The sequence below is a fragment of the Theobroma cacao genome, chromosome 2 (assembly GCF_000208745.1).
Source record: "Theobroma cacao cultivar B97-61/B2 chromosome 2, Criollo_cocoa_genome_V2, whole genome shotgun sequence".
Lineage (NCBI taxonomy): Eukaryota > Viridiplantae > Streptophyta > Magnoliopsida > Malvales > Malvaceae > Theobroma > Theobroma cacao.
In genome coordinates this window covers 1613817-1628698 of record NC_030851.1, presented here as the reverse complement: position 1 = coordinate 1628698, position 14882 = coordinate 1613817, and the positions used below count along the sequence as shown (strand labels likewise).

Here is a 14882-nt window from a genome sequence, read left to right as displayed (position 1 = left end):
TTCTCCTTAACAGAAAGGATGGCATTTGAAGAACAAATTCCTCTACATAGGCTGTTTTCTTTGATCATCTCTAAAATTCTTTCAGATGATATAATGTACTACTCCTTAGATTATATCAGAAGAATTTATATCCATTTGTTTGATTGTAACTTCCACTTGGTGTGCCATAAGTTCCATGATTGGCATCTGTCTACATACTGATGTGGCATGCAATTACATGGAATTTATTCTTAGGTTAATTAATAAATTAAGTACTATTATTGCTTAAAAGGCCATTTAAGACAAAGGAGAATAGTAGCTTGGTTAAGATAATGATATTAAGTTTGACAATCAACTACAATTAGTTCTTGATTGTTCTTTCACTGCCTTTTCTGCTAAAGGAATATTAAGTGGATAAGTTGAAACTTAGCAAAGCTTCATCTTATTCAATTGTCCAAGAGAAGAATTTCCCTTAGAAGCTTCCTTTACTTCTAGTTAGGCTATTGCTGCAAACAACCCAATTCTTGGACGACACAACAACTTAATGATAACTAATATAAAGATATGTTTTTTAACTAGAAATGACAATAAAAACATTTGTCCCTATATGATGTCTCACATGATACTCCTTTCATAACTCTATGTTAGGTATTTTAACTGTAAGAATGAGTAAATATAAAAACTTTACTAGGTAGCTGACACAAAATTGTGAAAGAGGCACGACGTGAGAGCAGGAGAATTTTGTTTGCTATCCTCTGTCACTTGAAGCACTTGGCGGCCCTGGCTAGGTCCCGGTCGTAGTCATGCTCTATCCCTTGAAGTCATGGTCAGAAAGGCAGAGACTTGGTGTTTATAAAAGTCTTCTTGCATCACAACAAAAAACTTATTTTCGTCTCAGAATTGGGGTTTGAAAGCCTCGAGCTAAAATTTTTAAGAGCAAATCATTATGGAAGTCGATATTTTTACCCTGATAGGACGACACATTTGCTGAAAATGTGGCATTGGGTGAAGAATATGTGCCATCCTGGTCAACAATCAATGGTGCATGACCAATAACGTCATGGGTGTTTCTTCTTTTCTCTTTATTGTGTTGGTTTCTTTTGGAACAAAAACCAAAAAATATTGGAATATTCGAATAAAACTGCTAGTGATCAGTGCAGTGATTGACCACATCCAACTATTGCAAGCATTGTACTTGCACAGCAACAATGGAGAAGAAGATCATGGAATGGGTGCTTTCTTTTTGCTTTATCCACAGCTTCTCCAACATAGATCCCTCTTTTTTCCTAGCTGGTACTAGGTCATGGGAGCAGAATTTTTTCTTCTCAGTACTCTTTTTTTCTTATCTTATTTGGTTGTTTCCCTGACTCCTGAAAGAGGTTAAATTATTAGTTACTTTACCACTGTCAAATTCTGAGAGAAGTACAAAATCACTATTAGTCAATAAAAATTGAACATTTCTCTGTTTACTCTGTTTTCCTCTGTTATCAATGGCAATCCTCCTTAAACCCCATGTCAAAACCCCAAGACTTCTCCTTTCCCTTGCTTCCTTCTCCTTCTCGTCCTCCTACTCCACCCCCTCGCCTCCATCGTCAGATCAACCAGATCCAATTGCCACCGTGACATCCATCCTCACCCACCACCGCTCCAAATCACGTTGGTCCACCATCCTCACTCTGTTCCCCTCCGGCTTCACCCCCTCCCAATTTTCCCAAATTACTCTCCAACTCAAAAACAATCCCCACCTTGCCCTCCGCTTCTTCCTCTTCACCGAACAAAAATCCCTCTGCAACCACAACCTCTCCTCCTATTCTACCATAATTCACATCCTCTCTCGTGCCCGCCTCAAAACCCGTGCCCGGGAACTCATTCGGGTCGCAATTCGGACGCCAGGTATGGAAAATGAACCCACCTATTTGAAACTATTTGAATTGTTGGTTAAAACTTATAATGAATGTGGTTCTGCCCCTTTTGTTTTTGATTTGTTTGTGAAATCTTGTTTGCAAATGAAAAAACTTGATGGGTCTATTGAGATTGTTAGAATGTTAATGTCTAGAGGGATTAGCCCTCAGCTTAGTACTTGTAATGCTCTTATTGGGGAGGTTTCGAAATGTAGAGGAGCCAAAAGGGGATATGAGGTTTATAAAGAGGTTTTTGGAGTAGGGAATGGTGAGAGAGAAAGTAACGTAAAAAGGGTTTTAAAGGTTCGACCAAATGTGCATACTTTTAATGCTTTGATGCTATGTTTTTATCGTGAAGGGTTGCTGGAGAAAGTGGAGGAGGTTTGGAGTGAAATGGAGAGTTTAGGGTGTGTGGCGAATGGTTATAGTTATAGTGTTTTGATGGCAGCATTATGTGAGGAAGGAAAGGTGAGAGAAGCAGAGGAGTTATGGGAGGAAATGAGAGTTCAGGGATTGGAGCCTGATATTGTGGCTTATAATACTATGATTGGTGGATTTTGTAAACATGGAGAGATTATGAGAGCTGAGGAGTTGTATAGAGAAATGGGATTGAATGGAATACAGGCTACTTGTGTTACTTATGAGAATCTTATTAATGGATATTGTAAAGTTGCAGATATTTATTCAGCAATGTTGATATACAAGGACATGTGTAGGAAAGGTTTTAAACCACAGGGTTTAACTGTTGAAGCATTGGTTAGAGGACTTTGTGATAAAGGTAGGGTCCTTGAAGCTTTGGAGACAATGAGGGTGGCAGTGAGAGTACTTGGTGTTTATCCGTCAGGGAAAAGCTATGTGTTTCTGATAAAAGGTTTGTGTGAGGAGAGAAAAATGGAAGAAGCATTAAAGCTTCAAGCTGAGATGGTGGGGAAGGGGTTTAAGCCAGATCCAGAGATATATGATATTTTTATTGATGGTTATTTGAGACAAGGAAACGAGAAAATGGTAACAATGCTGAGAAAGGAGGTGATAGAAACTCAAAAAGAGCAGGAAAAGAATTAGATTTCCATTTTTGACAAGTGGGAGCAGACCGGTTGAGCAGTGGTAGTTTTCATCACAAGCTTGAATACTGATGGTAAGTTGTTCTTGAGATTAACATCTTATTTGTCCTTTTGGTACAAGATAGTGATTGTCTCCGCTTTATTAAGATTCATTTTAGATAATGCAGGTCAATTTTTGGGGAGGATGCATAAAAAATTTGGTCCCGTGTAAAGGCTGATATCTTCTTTGCACAAAAAGGTTTAGTCAACTTTAACAATTGCCCTCTGTTATATTCAGCAATAGAACAAATTTATACAACTTGTTTGTTAAATTCTTAGCAATGCAGTCGTTATGATGCAGACAGATCTGAACTGATATTAAAATTTACAAACTGCATTTGAAGTAATAAAAACAATCAATATAAGTATACCATCTACATAATATACTCATGATTGTCAGGGTGAAACTGTGAGGCTTGGGTTTGGGTTTCTATTAGTTCTATGACTTTTATCATTAATGCTGAGCTTTGTTTATTACAGCAAGAAATATAGAAATCTAAGCTCCCCCATCTTGTTTCTGAAATTTGATCAGATTAATTTGTGACAATCTTGAATGAAAGTGCAAGGGGAAGAGCTCACTTTGGAAGAGGGTGCAGTTCTAGAGCGATGCAGTTCTCCAGGGATTCAAATTATTCATTTATTGGTGCGTCTGGCATCACTCTCTTCCTCTGATTACTATAATCTTTGAAATTATTGTACAAGTAGATCTTTTGTGTTTTTCTAGCTCTAGTAACATTTCCATTCATTATATTTCCCCTGCATAATTGTAGGTTTATCCGCGGGTAGTCTAATTTCATCAAATCAGGAATATGTTAGTAAGGTTACTTTTTGTAGGTACTTGCTCCTCTTTTACAGAAAGAATTCTGTTTGATATCTTTAATTTAAACCTAACGAAATGTCACTTGATGACAAATAATGGTGTCATTTCTTGGCATTGAACAGGTTCTGTTATCAACTATATGTTGGATGGTGCTTAAACCTCCTGACATGTTTCTGTAAACCGGTTGTATATATGAGCAGCTCATGGTGCCTGCTGAAGAGAGGAGGAAGGATGATAGAAACAAATTGCTCCAGACAAGTAGAAGGCACCCACCTGGATATTATCCATTTTACTAGAATTATTTTATTTCATGTTTCACAACCTTGTATGCCTTAAACTTGATGTTCAGGGGAAGACAGTATCTTCCTATGATAAAATTTTGAAAGATTTCAGTAAGTTGGACATAGAGTCAGTTATTGTGCTTGATGAGTGTGTCCTCAAAATGCAGTATATCATTGATAGACTATCCCTATCGTTTGCCAAACTGAATACCTGGTTTTTCTTTGTTTCTCAGTTAAAGCTTCATTTGAATAATGCAAATACAGTTTCGAAAATTACATGATTGTAAGCTATCTTTTATCTCATCTATCTGTCTGTTGTCTCCAGCAATACAAGGGGTATTGCAGCAGCAGGACATCTGAGCTGTAATGCTGGGAAAATTAGAGCATCCCTGCACATGATGAAAAAGCCAAACCCTTGGGCACGTCTCTTTATGGTCCAAAATTCAGATTATCTAGCTAAACTTTTTCAGTTTTTCCATCACAACTGCACAACCAACCCCATGAAAGGATCAGCTGAAGTCCATAGAAGCATTGGGTGCAAAATTGAAATGCTGCAAACTGTTAGACAACAAATACCCCAACCGAGAATTATAAGGAGGGGAGCACCCAGAGATTGAGAAGAGCTGAAGCCAAAGACAGAAACCAAGTGAGAAAAGCCATGGCGGCAGACAGTTGGTATCTGCTGCAACACTTTGGCGGGCAATAGGGCCCGCCTGAGTGGAGGAGGAGATCCACAACGCTAGCCGTGGAGCATGCTGCGGCTAGTGTGAGAACTGATAAAACCTGTCAGGGAAAACAATTCAGCAGTATTGACTCATTCAAATAGCTTCCAACAAATACAGCATCACATACCCAGTCTCCCGCAGCAATTATGAGCAATATTCCAGGCTGACGAACAGGGCATTTGACCAGAACAGAGTACCCATCTACCAACGCCAACGTGAAACTCCATGGAATGACCAAGCCCATGATTGTTACCAAATAGCTGAAATGTTAACGTTGGTACTGACAATCAAAAGAACTCTAAATAACAACAGTTACCAAGAAATTCCTGGTATTGTTTGATTCAGAAGGAGATGGAAAAAGATACTAACAGGCTTACAGATTGGTTTAAACGTTAAACGTTAATCAACACATACAAACTAACAAATTGTCAACCATGTCGACAAGCTGATTGCAACAACACCAAGCCAGTAGGGTATGAAAAGGAAGGATCATAAGCAAGGAATATGTACATTGGTCACTTTGTTTTGGTTCATAGACTTGATACAATGATATGTCACCTGCGGCCAAAGTGATGTCTCGTTTTCTGACAAAAACTTATAGGTAGATTAGCTCAAACTTGGACCATTCAAAAGATAATCAGCGTCCAACTATGGAATTACAAAGTGGCAATAAACAATTTCTTTCACATTGCGGGAGGAGAATCTACAGAATCTGATTGCTATTTGTAATAGATCAGGCAGAAATTTCAGAGAGGAAAATTCTACTGCAGAATCCATGGAAACCCAAATTTTGTCTTGAGCGACAGGTATTCGGTAAATATAGAATTCATAGGGGAATCAAAGGCAGGTTTTATGCATAATTTTTCGTTGCTGATTGGATCAAAGATGTGTTACATGGGATGATCGCTGGGTACAAATACAAAAGTAGAGAGCCACGAAATCATATCAAACAAGCAGAAGAAATGAAACTAGGGACGTACCAGAAAGCAGTGTAGCTGTAGAACTCAACTCCCAAAGACATGAAGAGAAGAGAAGCAGAAGAAAAAAGGGCCTGTGCCAATCTCAGAGAAAAGCCAGCACTAGTGCCCACAGAGCCAGGTACCTCATTCATGGCCTTGTTGCATCGAACCTTCTTCTTCTTCTTCTTCTTCTTCTTTGATATCTGGGAAAATTCTCAGGCTCATCTTAGCACCGAATTTGTCATCTAAATCAATCCAAAAAAGTGCACTACAACAACGGATGTACGATCAATGATGATGCATGTGATCCAACCATACCCAACGCTGGCACAACATTCTTCGCCTTGTTAATCTCCTTGCATGAAATCAAAGAAACTACGAATGCTGATTTGCTTATCAAAGAAAGAACAAGGAAGTTATTGAAGTCCCCCGGCAAGGTTTCAGAGTGAGGAGTTTTGGACTATTATGGAAAGCTTTGCCTTTTGTGGTGCTTTAATTATGCTGAATTTGACGCTGGGGGTTCTGTTTGTTCTATTGGGTGGCACGTTCTCGTGCTTAAGGCTCACAATTGAGACTGGGAGGAGAGATTGTTCTGGCTGAAATTTGTAGTTTTGTTATTTTCAAACTGTCACTGTGTCATAACTGTGTTGTGTCTATTCACTAGAAAGGAGGTGACCATCATAGCTTAAATTTACCATTCCCCTCATTCTCAAATAAAAAAGAAAAAAAATTATGTTCAAAAGGAAGATTAGTACATTTTGACAACTATTTATTCTTTCCTCAATTCTTATTCTATGGTTGGTAGGAAAATGGGAGCATCATGAGATGGGGGCCAAAAGCAGCTACTTTTGTCAAGGCCAAGAGCATTAGGAAATCTATAAAAAAAAAAAGAAGGTAAAATCCTAGTGGAAATAATGTGCATAGGACTGGAGGAACAAGGTGAGCCGATGCTTTTAAAAGAAGGGTTGTGGACTTTCCACATGTCATAGCTTTACTGACTCCCTTGTTAGTGGGAAAAGATGATGCCATTGCCACGCCCCTTCTACAGCAAAATCAATGTTAAGGTTGCAGTTGGAGATTCCCTTTTCTCTTACATTGTTGATGGCAGACATCCCATGTCTTGCTATATGAATAGGTTACTTATAGCTAGCAACATTCTACATTAGTACCTGTCGGCAAGAACTTGCTGATCGAGAGCTCAATGCAGATCGCCTTGCATGCCTTACCTCTAAGCCCAATTTTGGAGATTCTCAAACTTCCCAGCAGAAAATTCATTAAAAGTTCTGAACACAAGACCGACACAAAATGTGTTCGGTTACTCAACACACAAGATTCGAATCTCCTTCTAAATAAAACAAAATGGTACTAAAGTAAGTAAATGCAGGAATTTAAAGGTGCAATGGCAAGCTGAAGCATCCAAATTCTATTTATTAGTATTATCTGTTGCTCAGGTCACCTTAGCCTCTACAGATTTGATCCATTACTGCATCATCGAGTGCTATCACTTTCAAAAGTAAAATGCCAACAGAAAACCAGATAAATTTTGATGAGGACATTGCAGCAGAAGGCTCAACCAATGGTTCAGAAAACTAAGCAGCTGCATATGATATGTTTCTGAGTAGCTGCTATGCTATTATCAGATCTAATCCCCAGTCCCTACCTTGTTTTTTGTATTTTTCCCCAAACAAACTTGGCAATTAATTCCCTTACACAAAAAGCCAAGGAAGGAATAAAATAAAATCATAGGTTATTCAATAATTTGAGGGAAGGGCAAAGAAGAAAAAGAAAATTTTCCCATTTTTCCAGCCAAAGGCAATTATGCCAATGGCGATATATCATCTTCCTATGCCACAAGCAAGAAATTCAAAAGTATATTCAATTAGATATAACCGTCATGACATAATATGGAAGTATTCCAGCCTCCGTTTCAATAAAAAATCTAATAACCATGATCAAAGCAAATGCAAATATAACCTAATGTGATAACACCACGGTCTCATACTTAAGCAGGCTGAAAAGGAATCAAGTACTTGAAACTCTTTTGCATCCCAATCCAATTCTCTCCTTATAGACCCACTGCACCACAAAAGGAGGAAAGATCAGCAACAAACAAGATAAAACAAAACCCCAGTAAAGTGAATGAGGGAGACATGCTAGCTAAGAGCTAAAATGACTACTTTAACAATAAACCATCATATAAAAGACAACTAAAGTCTCTTCCACTAGCTAGTGGCATCACCATGATAAGTAACACAACAAGATAAAAGGCAGGATGTGGCTACTACATGATTCCCATGGTTACCATATGAAGCAATCTGTTTTCTCAACCACTAAATGCAACTACATGCAATTTACAAGCTATAACCTGAAGGTGCACTTGTTCTCATTATCCTATGCAAGATCACAAAGAAAAATGAAACAATATTGTCTATTTGAATTGCAACCATAAAAGTTGTCAACAACAATGGCAAGGCATCATATACAAAAAAATAGCGCATTACATAATTTCCTGACAACATGGAAACTGAAGACAAGGCAACTACTTTTAACAAATGATATCTTTTTGGAACAAAAAAAACAAAGAAAGTTCTAAAAAACCATGAAAAAACTGAGCAACTAAATTGGGTGTATTTACAGCTATGCAAGTTTGGCAAAATAATCAGTCATGTATATGTCATTCTACATTTCTACTCTTATTCGCCAAGGGAAAGGCACTAAGGAACAGTATTAAGCAAATGGATAGGCAGAATGACTTTCCGTGCTACTATAACACAATCCAAAAACGTTGTTAATAAAAGAAACCATCCCAAGCCAATGAATCTGCTGCCAACATTTAATAAAAATGACATTAAGGAAATTAAAAGTGCCCCATCAGGGAGGGTAGTCCACCTCAAACCACAATGACAAGGCATCCTCCTCCCAAATTACTATATATCTTTCCGAAATCATTTCCTATGGACAAAGAGGATGCTTTTACACTCCATTCAAAGAATGAATTCCTAATCCATATTCCAAAATTTCATCGCCTTCCTGAATATATCTATTTACAGAAACTTTCAGTTACATCAAATTAGCCATGTCTAAAATCTCTCATATCATTGCCATCACTCCTTAGATAAATAATCTCCCTGAACATGTCTTGAGCATACAAATACTAAAGGCTGTGTTTGGTTGTTGCTTTGCTAGTTACAATAAACTACATTTCATTGATTTGACACATAAAAGAATTTCAAAAATTGGCATTCAACCCAGATATAATAATTCGTATCTGTCAAAAATCCACATGAAAAAAAAATACCCAGTTCCCAAAACTAGTCCTAGTACAAGAAAAATGATTGGTGATAAAAATAAAATCCAAGTGTTTAAATTACCTGAAAAGAATGAGAAAGAGGCATCTAGAACTCGAGCTTGAGCTCTTCCTTGTCATCAGAGAGGTAATGAAGAATGTAAGGAGTGACACGAACCACAGCTACCCATACCCCAAACATAGCCCCGTGTGCCTTCAGCTGCTTCAAGGCCGCCCCCTTGTCTGGTTTGCGCATGAACATTCCTGGGAACATCGCTGCTTCGATTGGATTTCCCTCGGCTTTCTGTTCGAGCCTGGGTCGACGGAGAGAGAAGCTGAAACCCTAGCTGCGTCTGGCTTTTTCTGGTTCGACTTTCCAATCTGGAGGGTTTAAGGGAGGGGTTTAGCGTTCGAGGGCATTTTCAAGGGGAAAGCGTTGTGGCACGTGCCTCTTTGGATCTCTTGACCAAACACGTGCGTGGTCAATGAGGTCCCTTTCCCCCTATTATTTTCTTTTTCTTTCTCTTTTTATTTTTTTATTTTTTTATCACTTACCAATGGTTAAATGAACAATTCCAAGTAGAAGGTACATTGTTTTTCTTGTACAAAAGGTATTTTTGTACTTATCCCATACTTATATTTTACTTGTTTTTCATTAACTAAATATATAAAACGTATCATTTCATAAAATCAAATTATAAGATAATTACTCTTCTTATATTATCATAGAATGATTTATTTATTTATTTATATTTCTATTTCGTGAATGAAATATTTCATGGGAAACAATGACAAAACATACCATAGACAAGATATTTTCTACGTATTCTTTACATACCCTAATACTATTTTGTTTCTTTTTCATTCTATAAATCAAATTACTTCATAAAATAATTATTTTTTTATATATTCTGTACTCGCAAAATGAATGTTTTATTTCTTTTACATCCTTATCTTTATTCTGCAAACTGAACGTGTCTTTAAGAGTAGAACAATGACATTACAAGTTAGCAATATGCATGAATAAAGAGGAGAAAAAGATGTGGTGTGTATATACAAAAGTGGAAGCAATAGAAGAGAGGCATGGAAAGCCCAAATTAATGTCTCCAATTCCCAGTATAATCTGCATTGAATTCAAAGAAGTGACCAAACCAAATGGAATGGACAAAATGAACCACCCCTGGTAAATGAGCAGCACAAAAGAAGAAGTGACTACACTCCTCATTACTCTCTCTCTGCCATTGTTTTCCCCTGCTACCCCTTCTCATCAATCAATCAATAAATAAAACCAGATGGGTGCGGTCCATGCCCACATGGCAAGCACATGATCCGGGTTGTGTCAAAAAAACTGACCATGTTCGCATCCCAACATGGACTTCTGTCGGTAGCAAGACAAAGAGGAAAACACCAAATCAAACCAAACCAAACCCAACCCAAACCAACAGCAGTCCCATATAAGAGAACCCTTTCCTTCCATGAATCATCTGAAGTCTCAACCTCTCAGCATTTATGAGCTCTTTTCCTTGTTGGGTTTTTGTTTTTTTTTATCTTTCTCTAGTGAAGGCTTTAAGCTTGGAGAAGAGAAAGAGAAAGAGAAAGCTCAGAAAATCGTGTCTCTCTCTCGTCAATTTTCTCATTTAATGCCTCTCCCCACCTCCCATTAATGCTTCTCCCCTTTTTCGACTCGATTGCCAGAGCCCGACCGTTCTCTCTCGCCCTCTCTCTTTATCTCTCTCTCATGCATTAACTCTGCTTTGCATGCTTGTTTCCCATTAATGTCACCGGACCCCAATCTCCTACCGCCCCTTTCCCGTCGATCTCTCGATCCAACATTCCACGTGTCCCACTGTCTTCTTCTTTCTTTTCTCGGAAAGAGTTTTCTCTTTCTTTTTTCTCTTTTTTTATCTTCTGTTGAACCTCTCCGGTGACAGTAGTGCCTCGGGATCCCCGCACCTGAGCCGACTTGATGAAAAAGCCGCCACACTGGAAGCCGCTGATCTTAAAAACATGGGACTCGCCATTGACTTGGTTCTCCTCGACGAGCCGCCGCCGCCACTTCCAGTAAATCTGACACTTGATTCCGACAATGGGAAAAACCCTCTCCGTCGAAAAAATGGCGAAGCTTTCATCCCTCTGTAATACCTAAAAGAGAAAACCCTCGGTTTCGTCATTAACGACCCAAAGGGCGACGCCCGTTTGCTCCAAAACCCGTTCCCTCCTCTCCTATATCTCCAAGGCGACGCCGTGTTGGGCTCCGTTATCATCCTCTCTGCCGCTAAACTCCTCTCGAAACCAAACGAATACGACCTTTTCAAAACAAAATTAAACCTTTCCTCACAATTACTATTCCCATTCGCTCTTCTTGGTGACGGCTCTTCGGTTATTTCCGTTATGGTGTTATTCGGAAGAGTTTGGAAAGGAGTTTCCGTTAGGGAATCCAGAGTGCTGTTGGGTAAAACGGTGTCGTCGAGGCTCGGACGGATTCTGGCTGCCATTAACGGAGTAAACGGAGATTCTGTAGCGAAGATTCCAGCTCTACAAAGCGGGCAATTAGCATGTGACTTTAACCAAGCATCGATGCAATCAACGTGGAAGGCATGGGAGCAAACGGGAAGTGTTCGGACGTATTCATCGTCTTCGAACTCCAACAAGCAAACAGCACAGTCTTTGGGGCTGTTGTGGGGTTTTGTTTTCGAAGTGTAGAGCGAAAGAGGCAGGGTTTTTATGGCGGAGTCATCGAGGCCATAAGGAGAAAGAGGGAGTTCGAATGGATCGGAGGGTGGAAGAGAGTCGAGGTCCGTAGTGGTGGATGGGAGGTAACGACGACGGCGACGGCGACGTCGAAAGAAGCGGAGGAGGCGGAGGATTGGAGGGACGAGTCGTTTGGAGATGAGACGTGAATATGTAACGATTAAAAACGCTGCAGCGACTACCACCACCATGGCGATCAACGGTGGGCTGAAATCAACTGGAAGCTTCGAAGGCGGCGGTGATGACGATGACGACGACGAAGATGACGTAGATGACGATGACGACGGCGGTGGTGATGACGAGGGAGAAGAGGAAGGAGTCGGGGATGGAGATGGGGCCCAGGTGGTGAACCCCATGACCGGCGATGGTAGTGATTTCGTAAGAGTGGTGGTGGTGGGGTTGTTGTTTCTGGAGTCTGGCGTTAGAAGTTTGGAAAGGGAGGGGGGTTTGAGGGGTTTAATGTCCGAAGAGTTGACTGTTCTGTTCTGTCTGGTCTCACCCAACGACTTGTCGATGCAAGATGGCGGGTACACGACACGTCGACATTGGTGAATTTAAGGCTAGCAAGGAGGTTTGATCCACTACGGATGATCATCTCTAGCAATCGGATTTCCATGTTTTCTCTTTCTGACACGTAAGCAATTCCTCTCACGTGGCTTGTGATTATTGGGGGAATGGAGGTAAAGGTCTATTTTTGTAGCCTAAAACATTTGACTCCAATATGAGAAAAAAAAAATGATGAGCAAAATGGAAAAAGAAGATTTTGATGTGGTGACCCACATCAGTGACGATCTTCCAAGAAATGGAAGACAGGCCGAGAAGCGTGTTATCTCTTTCATACCATACTTAGTGGCAATTTTAGACTTTTTAACTCTGCTTTCTCTATCAAACTAATAAATAATAAATTAACTCAAATTAATTCATTCGAATTTTTTAATGAGTTTTTTAAAGTTTCTTAGTATTAAATTTATTTTAAGAACCAGACAGTAATATTTGATTCACGGTATTTAATATATAGATTATCTATATATTGACAGTGCATTAAATAGACATTGAAGATTTGACTTTTGGGCATGGTGATGATTTTGTGTGGATTTTTTACCCTTTATTTAAGAGATTTTACTCAGTCTAAAGTTCCTTAGCAAAATGACAAATTAAGAAACTAAAAGTTGTCTTCCTCGTGAGATTTGCACAACTTTAAACTTTATCACTAGATAACATTAAATACTACATCATTTTTCTTTTTGGCCTTTCTCTTTAACCTTTATCACAAAATAAGTAGTACTTAACATTTGCTGCCCATATTTAATTCAATTTCACAATGTCTCGCTGCCAATCTTGAAGGGGATAATGTCGTCAAGTCGAGATCGATGTCGGGGTCAGGATCGATGTCAAGCTAGGGTCGATGCCAACGTCGAGGTGGATCCGGTGCATGGTGAATAAATGGAAATAAGGTTAATATTAGGTATATATGTAGCAATAAACTAAGGTCAAATATCATGTTGAAGTAAAGAATTTTATATATGAACTAGTAAACCCAAATCATTTGGTTATTTGGTGGTAAAGTTTTGGCTATTTTGAAGAGTCATTGTATAAGTATTTGCAACTTGTAAGCTATCACTTGTAAATTTTGACTAATTACAAAAATTTTGTACATTTTTGCTTCATAAAACTCATGCCAGAAGGCAACCAGTGTTTTTCCAATGAAGTATGCATTTCACTTCTTTGCTTAAAAACGTTATTATTTATAAATCACTAATGTTAAATTAACGTTTTATCCAAAATACATAAAAATTATGAATTCAAAAGCAAGACGAATTCGTACGATTATGTTAATTTGACGTAATTTTAATATACTTTTTTCATATGGTGCAAAAGGTGAATGAATTTGAATACGATTAAACATATTTTTTTAACGACAATGATGATTTTAGCAAGAGCTTCTAGGACAAATTTGAAAGTAGAATGATCAAATTAGCAAAAAGGCTATGATTCTCATCGATATTGAAGACTGGGCTTGGCCTAGTCTAATGGTTTGTGGAGGCAGCCCAGCCAAGACCCTGTACTGTTCAGACAAATATTTAATGTCACTAAAAGTAGTTTAATCATTAATGATCCAAGGCCAGTTAGTTTAATTACTTCAACATCAGTCACTTCCCATTGATTATAAGCATGAAAACACTGGTGCTCATAATGAAGGTTCAAAAACCCAACATTGTTCTTGTCAAAGTTTCTTTGAGAAACAAAAGAAACAACTAAGCTAAATGCTTAAGACTTTTTAGATTTTGTTTTTTTAAAAAAAAATTATTTTCACATTTAATACAATATAATTGATCGTAAGTATGATAATTCCACACGTATCAAATTATGATTTTCTTAAATAAAAACCTGTAACAATATGAATTTTATGTACTAAAACAATTAATTCAATATTAATGTTTATAAAAAGATTTTCGTGATTCATGTATTATCTGTTCTCCAATTTGATAAAAAAAAAATACAATATACCTTATGTTATAAAGTCACTACTTTTAAAAAGCATTAATGGCCTCCTTATTTGGTCAGCAGCATTCATTGCCCCTATCACCTACCAATGTCCCAAAGTCTTAACATGTTCATCCATAATCTCAACTCTTGTTTATACTTTGTTCAAATTCCACCAAAAAACACAAAAAGATATAGGAAAAAACCCTAAACCTATAAGTTTTTTGCATTATATTTCCTCAACATTAAAGTGGTCCAATGTCAAGTTTAATTAGGAAAGTGTGCAAAAGATATACTACTATGTTTATATGCATGCATACTTGCTTTAATTATAATTAAATTAAAACACCAAACTAACTAAAACCCTAAGACTTTAGATTATCTGTCTATGAATATGCAAGGAAAGTCTTGGTAGGTTAATCAAATCTTGAACTAATTAAAGAAAAAAATGAGTATGGGATATTGATATACGTATTATATTTTTATTAACATTTAAAGACAAACAGAGTGGTGTTTACAACGTAAGAAGGACATTAGACAGAGAAGACTACTGCATATTCAAGAGTCATTCACCAACCTTCATCCACCATAATAAA

At 38.0% G+C, this 14882-nt stretch overlaps 4 protein-coding genes across 8 annotated transcripts; 1 reads left to right on the top strand and 3 right to left on the bottom strand.

The window, feature by feature from the left end:
- On the top strand, positions 1135–4289 carry LOC18607260 (pentatricopeptide repeat-containing protein At2g15980). Of its 5 annotated transcripts, none has more exons than XM_018115051.1 (5): positions 1135–3015; positions 3109–3179; positions 3513–3623; positions 3751–3810; positions 3923–4289. In XM_018115051.1, exon 1 carries the CDS (start codon positions 1470–1472, stop codon positions 2940–2942), a length of 1473 nt encoding a protein of 490 aa, XP_017970540.1. In that variant the 5' UTR covers positions 1135–1469; the 3' UTR covers positions 2943–3015; positions 3109–3179; positions 3513–3623; positions 3751–3810; positions 3923–4289. The 5 variants fall into 5 exon arrangements, with proteins under 5 accessions (XP_017970540.1, XP_007041384.2, XP_017970538.1 ...); XM_007041322.2 differs by having other exon boundaries at positions 3751–3814; XM_018115049.1 differs by having other exon boundaries at positions 3100–3179; positions 3751–3814.
- Positions 3921–6495, bottom strand: LOC18607259 (CASP-like protein 5C1). The gene is made up of 3 exons (XM_007041321.2): positions 5787–6495; positions 4934–5066; positions 3921–4864 (listed from the first exon to the last, which is right to left on the bottom strand). Exons 1-3 carry the CDS (start codon positions 5915–5917, stop codon positions 4670–4672), a joined length of 459 nt encoding a protein of 152 aa, XP_007041383.1. The 5' UTR covers positions 5918–6495; the 3' UTR covers positions 3921–4669.
- Positions 7612–9460, bottom strand: LOC18607257 (mitochondrial import receptor subunit TOM6 homolog). Its single transcript, XM_007041319.2, has 2 exons — positions 9137–9460; positions 7612–7841 (listed from the first exon to the last, which is right to left on the bottom strand). Exon 1 carries the CDS (start codon positions 9323–9325, stop codon positions 9161–9163), a length of 165 nt encoding a protein of 54 aa, XP_007041381.2. The 5' UTR covers positions 9326–9460; the 3' UTR covers positions 7612–7841; positions 9137–9160.
- On the bottom strand, positions 10076–12709 carry LOC18607256 (RING-H2 finger protein ATL65). The gene has a single exon (XM_007041318.2). The coding sequence runs from the start codon at positions 12156–12158 to the stop codon at positions 10953–10955; it is 1206 nt and encodes a 401-aa protein (XP_007041380.2). The 5' UTR covers positions 12159–12709; the 3' UTR covers positions 10076–10952.

What these genes read in the sequence shown, in the direction of transcription:
- LOC18607256 (XM_007041318.2), bottom strand. Translation starts at nt 12,158, where the DNA reads ATGGGGTTCACCACCTGGGCCCCATCTCCATCCCCGACTCCTTCCTCT.
- LOC18607257 (XM_007041319.2), bottom strand. Translation starts at nt 9,325, where the DNA reads ATGTTCCCAGGAATGTTCATGCGCAAACCAGACAAGGGGGCGGCCTTG.
- LOC18607259 (XM_007041321.2), bottom strand. Translation starts at nt 5,917, where the DNA reads ATGAATGAGGTACCTGGCTCTGTGGGCACTAGTGCTGGCTTTTCTCTG. An exon ending in TACAGCTACACTGCTTTCTG is followed by an intron (nt 5,067 to 5,786) that starts GTACGTCCCTAG and finishes TTAACATTTCAG; the next exon opens with CTATTTGGTAACAATCATGG. An exon ending in TAATTGCTGCGGGAGACTGG is followed by an intron (nt 4,865 to 4,933) that starts GTATGTGATGCT and finishes TTTCCCTGACAG; the next exon opens with GTTTTATCAGTTCTCACACT.
- LOC18607260 (XM_018115050.1), top strand. Translation starts at nt 1,470, where the DNA reads ATGGCAATCCTCCTTAAACCCCATGTCAAAACCCCAAGACTTCTCCTT.